Source organism: Athene cunicularia (assembly GCF_003259725.1).
Source record: "Athene cunicularia isolate RWA chromosome 1 unlocalized genomic scaffold, athCun1 chr1_part2, whole genome shotgun sequence".
NCBI classification, from domain to species: domain Eukaryota; kingdom Metazoa; phylum Chordata; class Aves; order Strigiformes; family Strigidae; genus Athene; species Athene cunicularia.
Genome location: NW_020799092.1, coordinates 10,832,485 through 10,849,061, shown reverse-complemented (window position 1 = coordinate 10,849,061; position 16,577 = coordinate 10,832,485). Strand labels below are relative to the sequence as shown.

Genomic DNA, 16,577 nt, shown 5'->3' with positions numbered 1-16,577 from the left:
CATTTCTTATTCCTCTTCCTCCCTGACCCAGTTTTTGAGAAGACTTTTTCTATGTATCACTTTACAACACCTTCTGTTCCGTAATATTTAATACACAGTTTAGAATTCTGAAGAATCATTTAATACCTTTGTATGAAACAAGTTTTACTGGGAATATCTAGATGTTTTGTGTTTCCCGTCATTGTCTCAAATTGTGTGTTAACTCATTCCTCTTCCATTCTGTTTGTTTTTGGAGAATGTACAGAGGGAGGACAGTGCACTTTGACACCCACACTTCAGTTGCATTTTTGATAGGCAAAATGCTTCTTGCACAGTCAGTGAACAAAAGATGTCTATATAATATTCAATGTGGATAAATGTATACATATATCTCTGTATAACATCTTGCTTAATTTATTCCTTGCCACCTGTATGTGCTGACCCCATTGAGTAAGGGCCTAACCAGGTGCGAGAATCTGCATGGGTTTATGTCCATTGGTTTAATTTCATCTGACTTTACCAGCAGAAGGGTAGGTGTTTGTCTAAGCATTTTGTTGTCTAATCTAATCTTCTTTGGTAGTTAATAGAGTGAGAGTCACTCTTAGTGTGCAAGAAATTCCACCTTTCCTGTGGTGAGGTGAGGTGAGCTTTTCCACTCTACAGAGGAAACCAAAATATTATAAGTAATTTTGACTAAATGCTTACCTTTCAAGAAACTGAGGTTAGATGGGAGAGATGCAGCCTGTAATCCTGTGTTCTTTCTCTCTGGTCATAATTTAGAGGCTGGCAGGTTGACTTTTTTTGGAGTACATGTGTATTCTGTGCCAGAGGCTTTGGAAAGTATTCCATGGTGACAAGACATAGTCCAAGCTATTTACCAAGATTCTGTTTAAATGAATGCAGGAAAAAGATTATTCTTATTTCCTAGCTTCAAACTGAGGAATTACCTTGTGTTTTGTGTTAACCATCTTGCTTTGCCTGTTTCTCTTACAGATCTATTTTGTAATACTCTTTACTGTATGTGCCAAACGTTTTTAATTCTTTGCATGGAATTTGTGTGGTGTGCAGTGGATAAATGACCTTTAGATGTTGCTGTATAGTCTAAATGTATTTGACCTATATGTTTAATCCATGTGTGTTTGCTCTAAGTGTATCCAATATATGCTTCTGTTTCATGCATTCTGTGTTTTGAGGAAGATGCTCTAGAACAAATTCCCATATAAATGTGCAGAAAATATGTTATTCATCCACATAAGGCACTTGCTTTCTTGGGAAGAGGACCATGTTCAGCTCTGAGGGTTGCTTTCTAACTCTGCTTTCCTGTCTGGTTTGCTTCCTCACTCTTCTGTTCTGAACAATACCCGACTTATTCCTGATACCACAGCAAATGCTCTGAGAACTGTCATTTCCAGCAAGTGAAGGAGGACTCCACCATGTCTTTTTACTACAACCCCAAGAATATGTTCCTCTTCCCCCCAACCTGTCCCCATCTTACACCAGTGCCTACTGAAGCCAGGTTTTCCTGCTTTGTAGAAATATCTCCTTCCTGAACACAGGAAAACTATGAAGAGTCTATTGTTAGCATCTTTAAAGATCTGTCCCTTTTGTAAGATTTCAAGTGGAATCTCAGTTCATCTGAAATAGAAGATGCTGTAAATTAATTACTAGAACCTTGAGTCCTTTGACATAGTCCATATTGTCTGTCCTTGCTGCCAGCTAGGGTTTCCCTGATGCGGTTGGAGAATTACCCATTCATGCAGAGCTGGGGAGAAACCAGCAGCTCTTGTTGGTCTTAACTCTTCATTTTGATGCATTGCTGGTTATGACCCAGGAATCAGCATTGTGGGAAACTTTTCGTCCTATACCATAGTCAAGGAGAGGTGAAGTGTTTTAAATTACCATTGAAAATCTGTTCAGTCACTTTTAATCACATAATTTACTTGCTCCTTTTATGGCAATGCCGACTGTATTTCCTCCGCGTGAAACGAAGTCATGAACTGGCAAGGCGGGCAGAGGAAGAGCCGCAGCTCCCCACCCGCGTGGTTGTGGAGGGCACTTCAGCTCCTGCCTGGTGTATTGCTGCCACCTTGTGACAACAACGCCCTGGAACAGTTGGTACCTATCGGAGCAAAGACCATCTTTCCACTCGGGACAGTGTTTAGATCATCTATTGGCAACTAAAACTGTTGATGTAATTTACTCTGTAAATTGTATGTATATTTTTTAGAGCTTTAGAGATACCTTTGAGCTGGACTGATGCTAGCTGGAGTTCCTCCAGTGAGCTTGTTTTGCAAATTCTGCACTGAAGTGAACTGCTTGAGTTTTTGCTTGTATTGGCTTGAGAAATAAAATGTGCATGCCCTTTGATGGGATTGCTCTGAGATTTAGTATTCTGGTACAGCCTGGATGTGAAGGGCACGAAGGAGAACCATTTAAAGGAATGGCTGTCATTGCCTTATTTTAAAGGCATGAATGCCACAGCAGTCCCTGTTAAAGTAACTTGAAAATGGACAACCCATACTGAGACTGGGGAATCCCCAGGAATCCAGCCAGGCTGATTAATAGTCTTTTCTATCCCCTGGAGCTGCTTGTGTATATTTTACTCTTAAGTGAAACTGTAGAGCCTGGGATAAGAAGTCGACAATGTAACATGGAAGAGACTTGAGTAAGTTTGATTAGAGTATTTCCTGGCCCAGAATGCAAATACCTACCCCCTATCGTGACATGTTTTAAAACTTTATTCAGGGATGGAGTCTTTTTGTTTTCAAATTATCAGGAGATTTGACATATGTCTTATGAGATCTTCATGATTCTTTTCTCCTGGAAACTTTACAATATTTTCCTATGCACAGAGTAGAAAATAATGATTAAATGTAAGATACCAGTTTGCATAATAACAGCCGGTAGATACTGACTCAGTAGTGACCTTGCTTGAACATGAGCAGAGTATAGTCTGTTTTTTGCATGGGATAGGGTATATGGCTGAGTTCCAAACCTGGCTAAGTCTGTCTCAGCTCAGAAAAACTTTATTGAATTTGCTGTCTGTCTCAAGAGATAACATACTTGCTTTTATGTGGAAGATAGGAGAAAATTTGACATAGGTTTGGGAATACCAACGCCTTTCATAAGATGAACTTCTTCCCTTTTCTCCTTTCTGCATTGGTGGTTTATTCTCTTGTTACAAATAAAGCACTGAAGAAATATACAGGATGCAAACATTAATGCAGAAAATACATCCACCTGTATGAATCTGTAGCATAATAAGCTCCTAACTATAAAACCTGTGTGTGTGTCTGTGGTGATTTCTGTTAGAATGCATCTCTTTCAGATTGATCTTTTGACATTTAAAATGACATTTTAGCCTGGCCTTGTACAGCCTGCATTTTTATTAGCTGTAAACTTACAGTTCTTTTTTCTCTCTCTTCTAGATAGAAGAGCGAGCAGAATTTTTGAACAAATCCGCTCAGAAGAGGTAAAGGAACAAAACAGTAGGTTCAGTCAAAACAGCAGTGTTTAATTGGAGGGAATAATAATTTTTTTCTCTCTTTTTTCCTACTTCCTACAGTGGTATGAAACCTACCCACACAACAGCAGTTGTCTCAAAGATTGACAGTAGACTTGAGCAATACACTAGTGCAATTGAGGTAAGTTAATTCCAGGTCATGATTGCTGTAGTTTCTAGTGGCTTTTGGTACTTTAATCAGCTTATGTTTTACTGTTCAAGAACTGCAGGGATTTTTGGTCACAAACTCTCTTCTAGTGTGACTTCAAGAACAAAATGCTTGAGGCACACCTACAACTGTCATCTAGATATATATCTAAACAAAACCTCAGATCCATGTCTTCCCTTTCATGCTACAATTTAGTCTGTTGCTGTGTAAGCTTGGAGTAGGTCTTGGAGGACTCAGTCAGCATCTCTTGAGTGACAGTTGCATCCTCTTCTTGGGTGATGAGAGTACTATCAGCAGAGAGTGACAGTCATCCTAGAGTAAAGCTGACTTAGCAGCTTATTTAGGGATAGCAGGAAACTGGGCCTGTGTTGCTGGCTGCCACTTCAGAGTGAAATTCCTTGGCAAAGACAGATACTTTAGTGAACTAGGGAGTTAAGTAGTGACAAAGGAAAAACAGAATCAAAACAAAATGCAGGATTTAACCCCAGGTAATTTTGACAAGTAGTGACTGATAATGTGTTCTGAAGCCAGAATAGAGGGCTTTTTCTTTCATAGTCCAAGGGAAAATGTTTGCTTTTTTGTTTTGGTTTGGGTTTTTTTTTCTGTTTTTATAAATCAGTGAGTATAGGCAGTGTGAAAGCTACTGTGATAGCAGGCCAGCTGGACTCAGGAAGTGACATGGGACCAGAATAATGTAAAAAGGGATATTATCTTGATAACTGTGATTAAGGTCTAGCACTTCTTCATTCCCTCTTGGATTCTTGGATTTTTTTTTCTCTTTTTCACATACAGAGTCTAAGCATGATAGTCCATTAAGGTATTGATTGGTTAGGCTTTATTATCCTTTAACTTAAAGGAAACTTTAGTAATTAAAGATAAATTAATAAAGGCTTTTTTTCTGTGACTGCTGTCTGGTTTAACCTTTCTGCTAGGAAGCCTGTCCATACTGGTGCATTTTATACTGTGTGTCAGTTCCCAATGAAAAAAGCATATACATGACAGTGCTGAAGGCTCAGGCTTGCCTCTAGCACCTATGTCAAGCTGAAGGTAGCACAAACCCTTCCATTAGAGATAAATGTCAGCATGGCACCCAATAGTCCCCATATCATTGAAGTAGGAGCATACAGCTTCTGTCCTCCTGCTTCAATCTGCGCCTTTTCTGGATAAGATATAACCACCCTAGAGTGACCAAGGGCTTTCATTTGGCACTGGGGTTTGATGTTAAACTCCTTAAAAAAGAGTGGGTAGGTTGGAGGTACAGCTCCGTCTGTCGTAAGAAATTTATGTAATAGTGAAGACAGGCTTTGTCAACCCATAAACACCAGACCAGCCCACCCACCAGCTTGTATTAGGTACTCCAGTATTTTCAGTAGGGCTGTGATAAGGTTCTGAGTCTTTATGCTTCATTTATATATTAAAAAGCATGGCTCTATAGCAAGGAGCAGGCAGTGCAGCTTCACAGCTATATACAAATTATTCCTTTCAGTTTCTGATTTTTCCAAGAGTTGCCAAATCTGACTTTGCAACTAAAGAGGCAAAGCCTCACCTTGTACAGGTTCTTATTCTCTTTAAATCTGTGTTATGTAAAATGTACATTAATTTTGAAAAGAAGGAACAGGAGAAGTTTGTTCCAGTGTTTTTGGTAACCATGAAAAAGGCACACTGCCAAAAAGCCCCCAATCCCACAGTCTTTAAAAAAACACCTTATTCCAAATATACTGTAATAGCTGAAATTTATCCATAGAATCCCATATTGTGAGGTTAAGTTGTCTGGAACAGGTGGAGAAAAGTCTGATGCTGAATGAAAGAGCAGCCTTTTTCCCCCATCTCTACATGAAGATTTCCTTAGCTGTGTCCCTAAAAGAGCCATGCTTAGAAGATGCAGGTGCTAAGACTTGAAAGAGGACAAATGAAAGGCTTGGAGCAGTTGTGTGCAGATCTATGGTTTGCCATGAGCTTTAGAAATGTAACAAATGCAAAAATCTAAGTGATTGCAGTTTTCATAGCTGGTTGTATCAAGGGTGCAACTGCAAATCAGAAGAAGAGTGTCAGTAGTGCCTCTTGGGCTGGGTACTCCTTTCCATCTTTGTATGATCATAGTTAGAACCACTTAGAGCTGCTGCGTTCTCCAGTCTTGCCCCAGAGTCAAACCACCCTGCAACTCCAGCTCTTAATGCCAAACACCAACTAGCCTCAATCCTTCTGCAGGGCACAAAGGCTGCAAGACCAAGTAAGCCAGCAGCCTCCGACCTTCCTGTTCCAGCTGAAGGTGTCCGTAATATCAAAAGCATGTGGGAGAAAGGGAATGTTTTTTCATCACCCTCTGGGACAGGAACACCAAATAAGGTATGTGTTTAATTTTATATAGTGATTATAAAGAATTATGTTATGGACCTGACCTTGCCATTCATGTTAACTGAGTAAGCCTGGCTGCTCCTGTTGACATCACTGGTGAAAAATATCCCAAAGGATCCTGAGGTCCTCGGAAACCCACAAAATAGGGTGACTGCAATATTGAGTATAATGGGAGAATTCAGTGACATACTGAGCTAAGTTATGAGATGTTCCAGAGCTACATCAAATATCTTAGACAAATATATCTACATAGTTCAAGGGGAGTAAAAAAAAAAATTATTTCTGTTGGGAAAGATTCTTTTGGGGGGCAGAGGAGGATTAAATAGGCAAGATAATTATGATGGTTTATAGATAATGCATAGAAGCATTTGTGAGACCTTTATCTTTTCTGTGTAAATTCTTAAGGGAACATTTCCTTTCTGTAAATTTATCTGAGTTGATGAGCATTCATCAAGCCAAAAAACTGAGCCATGGATTGAAGGGGGCTATTGCAGGTAGCGATGAAATTTCAGTAATTTGTTCTAACATTTAAAAGATTTATTTTGATAATTTAAATGTTAGGCCACTTAACTCTTCTATTATGTGGGGTTTTTTGTAAAATTTTAGTTTAACAAAACAAAAATGTAGACTTAGACTGTTGGCTAAAGATTTTGCTCCTTCAAGTTTGGGGTTATGATGGAAACAGCAGGTTTATGTCTAACATGAATTCCTGGGTTAGCACTAAAGTGGAAATGATTTTGTCAGCCCACATTTATCAGTACTGAAAACTAGAGGGTAGTAGTACTGTGTAGTTCATAGGGACATATCTTCAGAGTACACAGGATGACTCTTAGCTAGCCATAGTCTCAGTGAAAACCTCTACCTTAAGCTTGGCTTTACTTTTAAATCTAAACCATGGAAAACACAGTAAAAGCTGTTCTGAAAGTCTGATTAGATTTTATTATTTTGCAGGAAACTGCTGGACTGAAGGTTGGTGTCTCCAGTCGTATCAATGAGTGGTTAACCAAGACCCCAGACAGCAACAAATCACCTGCTCCAAAACCTTCTGTAAGTAATCTTGCAACAACTGTCTCTTCAGTAGGTGGGTTCTCTCCTGGGGCAGAGTTGGCAATGGTGCTTCCTCAACCAGCTGATGGTCTTTGGAGGAACCTTGCTGCATGTTCTCTCCTGGAAGCCCACAGAAGCCTTCTGGCTGCAGACTCCCAGGTAGTCAGAAAAAGGGGAGTTGAAACAGGGCAATTCTCACCTTAAAGCTTAGGGGTGCTCTAAAAAGACAGTGCGCAGAGAAGCACTTCTCTGGTAGAGAAGGACATAAACTTACCACATGTGAAAGGCCTCTGTAGCGTTTTTCTGCCAGTCCACTTGCCCTTTATAAAAGATACAGCCTGAAAAACGTTTTCTCAATTTGCACTCCTATTTGCCCCAAAGACAAGCTTGAAATTTGAAGCATTGTCCCTAGTGTCAGTATTTACTGGTAGCTATATGGAGATTGTGTCCTATGGACATGAATATAAAACCAAAAGTCATTGTGCTCACTGTGTTTAATCACAGTTGCTGAAAACCAGCACAGAATCTGCCTGCAGATTTTCTTCTCTTTAAGTTGCATCTTTTAGATAATGTAAAACTAACCTCTTGTTTTCCCCTCAGCCGACTGTTTCTGTCTATGTCTGCATTTCTGTCTTTCTCAATAGATTGTTCTTTTTTCTTTCAATATCTCTGCTTGAAGGAACCTGCCCATCTCCTGTTCTTCTTCTTTGGGGGTCTGTTTGCTAAATTGGTCAGGTAAATCTGTTTATAATTCGCTATGAAGAATGATATACATCTGTAATGTGTAATTTTTACTTCTTTTACCAGGATAAATCAAAGGGAAACCTAGAATTTCTTAGTTAGCAAATAACTTCCTACCTCCATCACATTCCCCCAAAATAAAGAGTCGTCTGAAGCTTTTGTCACCATCAAGATTCTTGTGGTTTTTGGAACAACATTCAATTAAAAGTAGAGGGAGCAAAGATTCAATAGTTTTATGGGGAACCTAAATCACAGATCCCAAATGATTTCAGGATTATGGAAGTGGTCTTGTGATAAAGTCCACTACAATTTTGCTGTTTTCTTCCTTCCTTTGTTACTGCTGAACTTGCTTTTTGAAGTACAGAATTGGCTTAAAGTCTTAACCATCAGCAAACCTCTTTGGCTGCAAATTATGATCAATTCCAGAGTATCTCTGTTGGGTACAAATACCTCTTGCAGAAATTGCATTTCCATTCATCACTGGGCATTTTTCTATGCTAAGTTAGAAATTCTCATGCAGAGAACTACCTGTCTGTGGATGGCAAGAATAAGACTCTGGAAGCCGTGTAGGACTTGAATGCTTTTTTGAAAAGGAGAGTATTCTTTACAAAAGTGTTTCAGGTCTTTTGTTTGTCAACCACAGAGGTAGATACCATTCCATTTGTCCTTAAGCAGGTGCATTGCTACTAGTCTATCATAATTTGTAGTCCTGCTTTTTTCCCAAGAAGCAGCTTGACGTGTTTACTGAGTTTTGCTTAAAGTCTCCAAATATACTCATTTTCAGAGAATGTTACTTTTTTTTAATGACTTTACCTCACCTGATTTTTTCTGTCAGGCTAGTGATTGGTACCTGCTAAGGTTTTAAAGGATGCAATAGAATTTCAAATTGATGTGAAGGACTACAGTGTTAAATCGTGACACCTATATTTAAGACTGCAGAGGAAGATCTGCTTTTCTGTTGTATTAGAAGTCCTACTCTATTTTTTTAACAGTTTTTTAAAGAAATATTTTGATTCTGATCTAAAATAACTGAGACTAGATTCTTCTGAATTCCTACCTAATACAAATACTATTTCTGAAAAAAATCTTCTTTTTCTGCAAAAATTGGAATTGTCTTTCTTAAAAACTCGATGGTACAGTAAGTTTTCACTGTACCCCCTAGGATGAACATAGTAAGTTATGGCCGGCTAGTCTGTGCAATACTAAACAGATGCAGCAGGATTGGTTTTTGTCCTAAAGCATATATATGTTTGGAGTCATTATGTTAAAATGTCATTCTGAATAGCTTTATAATTGATAGACAATGTAGTTTTTACCACTGGTGGATGCTGCTTAGCTCTTCTTATGAGGAAGTCACATTCTAACTTTTCCTCTAACAAATTAAAATAAACTGGAACTAATGTTGGTTTCTGTTCTCTGACATTAATTTAAAAATACAGGATTTAAAACCAGGAGACGTATCCAGCAAACGTAATCTCTGGGAGAAGCAGTCAGTTGAAAAGCCAGCTACTTCTTCGAAGGTAACACTTCAGTGCATTGTTAAAAGGATAACATCTCTGTGGGAGACTATCTAGGGGGAAAGTGCCATTCACCTTCACCACAGTCAGTCAGTTGGAATTAGGCCTCTACATGTCTTTTGTTACTAACCTGTCTTTTTATCTGTAAAAGAAATTACAATGAAGTCCAGAAAGTCATGTAACAGCGTGTAGCTTTTATATTCTTATTTGGCAGAGCTGTGTTGTGCATGGAAATCTGTCTTTTTCATGGAGTTGATTTTTTTTCCTGTTATAAATAACTATGTTTTCCCATATTGAACTTTAATAATGGGTTATTACTTCTCAAACAGGTATCAGCTATGGGGAAAAAAACAGAGACAAATGGTAAGTAATTCTAATAGTACACCTGCCTATTAAACAGGAATGTTGCCACATTTTCACAGGCATATCTTTGCTTTAAAATTCTACATCTGTTAATGTTGATGCAGAAAAACCCTTTTTGCCTTCACTTTTCTAAAGAGCCATTGCAATATCATCAAAACAAGAATGTTTGAGAAGTAAACCTAAGTCATCATTGTAGGAGGACTGAGGAGTGAGTAGCAGTGCTCCAGCCACGTTTGCAAAGCCTCATTCAAGTGACATGCGTAGCATGTTTGCTGTAGCTGGAGAGTATCATTAAACTGTGTGAGGTCTGAGGAGTGGGATGGTCATTTAACTAATGCAAGACATCTGGGAAAGGCTCTTTTAAGGCTGCAGCAGCAATGGTTATGCCTTTCATGAGCAGAGAGTGGGATCTCAAAAAGTGAGTCTGTTGTGGCAGCATTATTTGAGCAGAAATGGAAGATTTCAGTAGTATTGAGAATGAGGCCTGCATCTGATTTTCAACACTGTCACTGGTTGTCACTGTTGAAAATTCAGCATGAGTATCATGTGCTCCTGCATACTCAGACTGCACTGGAATTCAAATACATTCAGCAGCAGTACTGCTTTTGTTGGAGCAGTACATTGGTGTTTTCTCAAGGCAAAAAGTTATTTGGAAACTTTTAGTTTAGGAAAGACAACCTAGCTGTACAGAAAGAAATCAGCAAAATTACTCTCCTAGCTTTTTTTTTTTTTTAATTATTATTTTAATCTAAAACACTACAAATAAAATCAATTAAAGGAATTATGTGCCTAAGGGTCAGTGGAGAAGAACGGAACTTCACTGGTTGATTTAATAGGTTTAAATATAACCGTGCAACATCATTTGACTCTTCAGTAGCAATGAAATGATCAAATATAGAAAAACTTTTGGTTTTCTACACATTAATATGTGCAAACATTTTTCTTCACATTTGTGTGTGAAGCCAAGAAGTATGGCATGCCTCTAAACTTTTCTTACCAGTTTAGAGTAATGCAAGATTGAATGGTCTTCTTTCTCCTCCTTTTTAAAATTAAGATGTGTTAGGAGATGGGTTCTCAGGTTTGCTCAGGGTTAGTGCAGCTCTGCTCCCATGGAAGGTGTTAGCAGTCGTGTGTTGTTACAAGAGCAGACCATGCTGAGTGGTTCAGACACATCGAACCTCTCCTCTGAGGCTGAGTGAGAGGAGGGCTGCAGCAGAAGGGTTGCGGGAGGAGGCTCTCAGGAGCTGGCTTTCAGTCTTGCTGTGGTCTTGGAGTGCGTGCAGCAAGCACTGCAGTGCAGCCTGCTTTGGAACGGCTGGGGAGCATGCTGGGTGCAGCACCCCGGGCGTTTTTGGGTGGGAAGCTCCTGAGCTCTCCTTGAACTGCTTCCTGGGGCTGTCAGAGGCAAGAGAGGTGAAATCCTGCTTGTCCTATTGGAGGCCACCTCTGAGCAGTCCCAGTACACGAGCACAGCAGCATTCAGCTTGTGTCTTGCCTTCTTACATGCTGTGTATAAATCTAGAGCCATACCTTCTCTATTTTAGAGATACGTTTGGGTTATTTCAAGCCATCTTTAAGCTTTCTCTTTCTCAGCAGGTTTGAGACAATTTGAGAAAGAACCATAGAAGGCCACTAAAGATGCTGGACCAACCAGTTGGGCGAAGGAAAAAAAAAAAAAAAAAGAAAAAGTGCTAAATTGTTCTTTTTATATTTATGTTTATTTACCAAAATGTCTTTTTGCATTATCCCAGTTAAAACCATGTATATTAGCACTGTATTTAATAATCAGTCTAGACATTCATCATAATAGTACTGCCTTTGCACAAGAGCCTTTATTCCTAAAGAAACCCATGCTGTGAAATATATAGACTCTCCTACTGATAGTCATAACTATGTATCTGAACAGTGATTTCAACTGGCATAAGAGGTCAACCCAAAATGCATGTAAAGTGAAGTTGCTTGGGAAAGGTGTGCAGTAAACCTATAAAAACAACAGTTACTTTTGTAATACAGAAGTCTTTCTTTCTGCACTTTAGACTAAGGCATGGAAGAAATATCTTTAGTTGACAATGTAATATTTTCTGTAAGTTGCCCATGTCATAGAAATACTGCATCAATAATGTGTTTTAATTTTTTTGTTTTATACTTTTTTTTAAGTATCAAATTTTCCATTCCAGTTTAAGTTAATACCTAAATTTGGACGATTATGTTAGCTGACAGCGGTACTGATATTTCTTTTTGGTGTTAGTGACTAGTAATTGAATGCGATTTAGACTATATACACACATAGCTTTACAAAGTTTAGCCTAAAGGCACTACTAATGGTAGAATGCTTTAATACGTGCTAGAGTATTATATTTAGTAATAAACATACATAATTAGCCAATATCACAGCTTAAAAAATAAAGATAAAATCACACACTTTTCTATAGTAAGATTTCATAATTGCCATTAAAGGTATGGTGAGATAAGTATTAAAAAATTTTAAATGTCAGTTGCCCGGTAATGGGTAATTAAAAAGAAAGTATAGTTTTTAAAAGAGGAAAAGGTAAGGGTATAGAGGGTCAAAAATAGGTCACTTGTATAAAACGTTGTAGTTTAATTTATATAAAACTACCATAATTAAAAAGAAAAAACCCTAAACACAGTTGGAGCTTGTTTCAAATGACTGTACACTAAATCTTGCTATCCATCAGTGCCGTACACTAAATCCACCTAATATGAAGTAAACCTCTGTCTTTATAGTGCTTCTTTTTAACTCTCTCTCCCAAATATCTTATTTACAGATGTTTTCATTTGTATATAGTAAACACATGGCTATAAGACATCAGCTTGGTTTGAATTTACATGCCATATACAGTTTAGCATTTACATCCTACAGTGTATGGGTGGCATAAACTGAGTAACTGAAATAGCCCCTGAGCATGTTGTTAACAGCTTTGTTGTGCATCAGAGCTACCAGGATCTCCCTTTTCACCACTTCCATCTCTTACAGCATCTGACTTCTTCCTAAACAAGAATAATGTTATATTTCAACCCAAAGATGAGCTCCCCTGCTTGGCTGAAACATCTTGTTTACACATAGAGATGCATGTAGTTATCTGTAGGGGGTGAAACTGTGCCTGACATTGTCTGTGAGTTGTCATGTTTTTGTTTGGGGGTTTTGTAAATGCTCCTCTGAGTCTTTCAAATACATCCGATAGCTGCAATAAAAATGATGTGTTCAAACAATGTATTCTGAAACTGCATCCACAATAAATGGAATATTTCCATCAGCAGCCCCCTGTTTGTTAATGAGTAGGAACAAGCCAGTTGTAACTGGGACAGGAATCATGCTAAGGTCATGGAAGATAAGGTATCATTGCAAAGAAGCTCGAAGGATGTCTCACCTTATGTACTATCCTTCAACAGACAGCCAAGTTGTAAAATCAACAGCTTTAACTTACATATTCTTAAGGGAGTTGGGGGGGAATCTTTATTTGTCGTGCCTATCAGTAGAAGGTGGGAGCTGTGCATCATCCAGAAGTCAGTATGCTCAGCAAATAGGTTCTAACCCAGTGGTATGGCCGTCTGCTTCCCTGCATTGAAAAATGTTTTCTGTGTGAGAGCTGTCATGTTTCTTCTGTCTACCTCGCTGGGATCAGCTTCCAGGCTTGGATGATCACAAGGACCAAGCCTGGGGATCTACTATCTCTCCTGTCATCCTCCCATCTCCTTCATTTTTACTCTAACAGCAGCACAGCACACAATGCCCTGCTCTGACTAGATCATGGTCAGCCAAAAGAGCCCCCAGCCTGCTGCCAGCCCCATGGGAAGCAATGAGAATGCTGCAGCAAGCACAGCTGTCTGAACTACTGGCGGAGAAGTAATTGGATTTATCCTGAAAAGAGCTTGTATGCTTGAAACTGTGCCTGTTCTCCTGCTTCACGCTGACTGACTACGGTGCTACATTTCTCTGCAAGCTTTGCTGAAGTAATGCTTTTACTTTTTGATGTGGATTGAGTTTCTTTCGCTCCTGGCTCTTGCCTTTTCTGAGAGCGTGGAAGTGTGCTAGGCACAGTATTACTTTTAGGAAATACTGTGAAGCGGCACAATCATTGTTTGTTCCCACCAGCTGGCACCACCTCCTGGCAGAATTTGCTGAAGACAAATCCTTGTGACAGAGTCAGCAGCAATGCAAGGTTTTTTTGGTGTTTTGATACCATTATGAGATGAAGATTTTTCAGCCAATACCAAATTGTCACCTTAGTTTCTGATCATGCTTTTCTGCAGCTCACTCAGCATCCTAGCCCCTTTCTCTTTGTCAGTGTGCAGAATGCCACAAGACAGCATTTTTTAAGCTTGCATTTGCTTTAGCCTATTATTATCTACCTGGAAATACTTTAAAGCAATTTTGAGTCTACCTCAGGGTTTGCTTTGTTTTTTTTTAAAGAAAAGCTTTTCTATGTTTCCTCAGAAAATTGTTATTATTGATTTGTTTGAGTATATTGTTCTGAATGCTACCAGCAGAGTTGCAAAATTGTAATTTTGTGTTTGAGATTTCTAGAGCAAGTCAATGTGATTTTGTAGGTAGCACTTATGTTTAGCTGGGTGGATTTTGATGTGTGCTATCACTGCATATTATGCTGACTTCAACTATTCACCACTAATCACACAAGTTCACTTTCTGGGTGTTGAGAGAGAAGGCTATGTGAGGTGAAATAGGTACAACATTGTTCTTTAGGTTCTAGCTAGAGCATGATCCTGTTTGGTGTAAGCCACAAAGTAGTCTCTCTGTATTGTCCTTGTACAGGAATTACAGCAGCTCATTTATATCTGTATTAAAATTTAAAAAAAACAGACTTCAGGCATGTTTTTATAATTAACTGTATGAAACAATATAAGCACTACACTAATTAAGTTTTGTTGTTATTCAAACTTTATTAATATAAAATGTTAAGGCATTAGAGATTTACACTATAAAAAAATCACAAATATGTAAAAAGCAAAGTAATTAAACAGACCATTCCTTGACAACAACTTATAAGCCAGTATGACTGACCGCACTGGAAATAACATATAAGGAATCATCTAAATAATCAGGTTTTTGTTAAACATGTCTTTAATTAAGGAAGACAAGGAAAAAAGGAAATGAATAGACAGTGTCTTTTTACTGTTAATCAAAACCAGATTTCTGTTAACCATCTTTACAAATGACTCATCCCTACTGATGCATTCTTATACCAGCTAGTGGTCTCCTAAAAAAGCACAAGTAACTGCTCGTAATGATTCTCAAGTACAGAAGAAGAAAACAAGACCAAGCTCCAGAGTACATAATCTAATCTGGAAGGATTTACACAGAGGTCTCGCAGAAACCACTGGCATTAATATTCTGCTTTGAATGGGTAGTCCTTGTGATTGACAGCTCTGAAAAGAGAAAGAACTGGTTATTTTAAGTATTGTAGAAAGTATCTTCAGCAGCATTTCCCTACTGCAGTCTCCTTTCCCCACTGCCAATCTACTCAAGTTTTGCTGCTGTTATTAATTTGAACACAGGCTTGTGAGCAAGCACATGCAACACCAAGATGCTGGGGAATGCCCTGAATGAATCTCCCTCCCAGTACCAGTTCCAGGACATGTCTTGTTACCTGGGATCCAGGGTTTAAGATATGAGCTCTCCCTGGGTTTGGTCATGTATTTTTTTCCAAGATATGGGGGATGAAAATACAGATAGAGATAGGCCCAGTAGATAATAAGGGTAATAAGGAACATACGGGAGCACTGGAACTGCCCTCCAGTTCCTGTTAAAGCTGAAGATTACATCCATCTCCTTTTTAGATAGTTCAAAGTCAAACACCTAGCAGAAGAAAAAAAAAAAAAGGTTTTCTTCTTCGGTTCATGAGTAGTTACAATAGCTACTAAGTGGGCTTCGTGCATCTACAACTTCAGATAAGAACATACTGCATCCACACTAAGCACAGTTAAGAAATCCTCTTATTTCTCAGCCAAATACTAATATACCCTTGAAGTAATCGGTCCTTTTCTCTCTGAGGTGCTGTTCATAGCAATGTCTTACAGTTCTGGGTGGTTGAATGCAAACCCCACTGCAGTTTGTTGTAATGCAAAACCAGAAAACTTCAGGTGCTAAGGATGGATTACTTGATGTCACAAATACTGAACTAGCAGTAAATATTTCTGCTACAACAGAGGACTACTGGGTACCAACAGCAAATAGTTGTCTCACAGTTAATCATCTAAGAACTCCTGCAAGTGGTTCACAGGTGAAGTAAGTCCACAATGTAGCAGCATAAATAGAAAGTAACACAGAGATATCTTAAGATGCCAGGCTTTATGAGCAAACATCCAGCTGAATCTCCATGCAAAGGGGAGCCACAGCCTCAAAGTGAGACATAAACCATAACAGGTCTGGTGTTAACAACTTTTGCACCCTAAAGAGGGGCTTATTAAGCATTTCCCAGAGTCCAAAACTGGGATTCCCTTTCCAGGGCAGCAGAGCCTGGACCACCCTGGTGTAACCTGTTTCTCTCCTGGCGGGAACAAAATGCTTTTCCCCAGAGAACAAATGCGGATGGTTAAGGTAGTGCTGAGCTCAAATCTTTGTATCTCTGCACTCCCCTTCTAATGCCTCTTAGGTGCTGCTTGATATATAGGAGATACAAGTGTTGGTGTCTAGCCTGTGTGAAAAGGTAGCAGCAGTCCTAATGGAAACTTGACCTTGATGTTTTCCTCAACACGTTGTGGTTTGTCAGACTTGGGAATGACAATCACATCTCTTTGGATAAGAAACCGGATCAGAACCTAGGAAAGGACAAGGAGGAGCATGAACACGTGGGTATCAAGAAGTCAATTCAAATGCATTTTGTGTTCTCCCTTCCTTCCTGCCCTGCGCCCCCCCCCCCCCCCC

At 39.0% G+C, this 16,577-nt stretch overlaps 2 protein-coding genes across 12 annotated transcripts in view; one reads left to right on the top strand and one right to left on the bottom strand.

The window, feature by feature from the left end:
• Window positions 1-12,407, top strand: part of CALD1 (caldesmon 1) — a 197,056-nt gene extending 184,649 nt beyond the window's left edge. For 6 of the 10 annotated variants that reach the window (XM_026841078.1, XM_026841079.1, XM_026841086.1 and 3 more), the window contains 7 exons: window positions 3,408-3,451; window positions 3,545-3,623; window positions 5,859-5,996; window positions 6,957-7,052; window positions 9,233-9,313; window positions 9,640-9,673; window positions 11,267-12,407. In XM_026841078.1, the coding sequence (XP_026696879.1) occupies window positions 3,408-3,451; window positions 3,545-3,623; window positions 5,859-5,996; window positions 6,957-7,052; window positions 9,233-9,313; window positions 9,640-9,673; window positions 11,267-11,298 (504 nt within the window). In that variant the 3' untranslated portion in view covers window positions 11,299-12,407. Of the gene's footprint in view, window positions 1-3,407; window positions 3,452-3,544; window positions 3,624-5,858; window positions 5,997-6,956; window positions 7,053-7,696; window positions 7,788-9,232; window positions 9,314-9,639; window positions 9,674-11,266 lie in introns of those variants that run through there. The other 4 variants (XM_026841081.1, XM_026841087.1, XR_003397638.1 and 1 more) reach the window with 3 other exon arrangements.
• Window positions 12,408-14,568: 2,161 nt separating this feature from the next.
• LOC113475930 (aldo-keto reductase family 1 member B10-like) overlaps window positions 14,569-16,577 on the bottom strand; it is an 8,663-nt gene continuing 6,654 nt past the window's right edge. Inside the window, exons 7-9 of one of the 2 annotated variants that reach the window (XM_026841089.1) lie at window positions 16,388-16,471; window positions 15,427-15,509; window positions 14,569-15,079 (exon numbers count right to left, since the gene is read on the bottom strand). In XM_026841089.1, the coding sequence (XP_026696890.1) occupies window positions 15,037-15,079; window positions 15,427-15,509; window positions 16,388-16,471 (210 nt within the window). In that variant the 3' untranslated portion in view covers window positions 14,569-15,036. The other variant, XM_026841088.1, reaches the window with a different exon arrangement.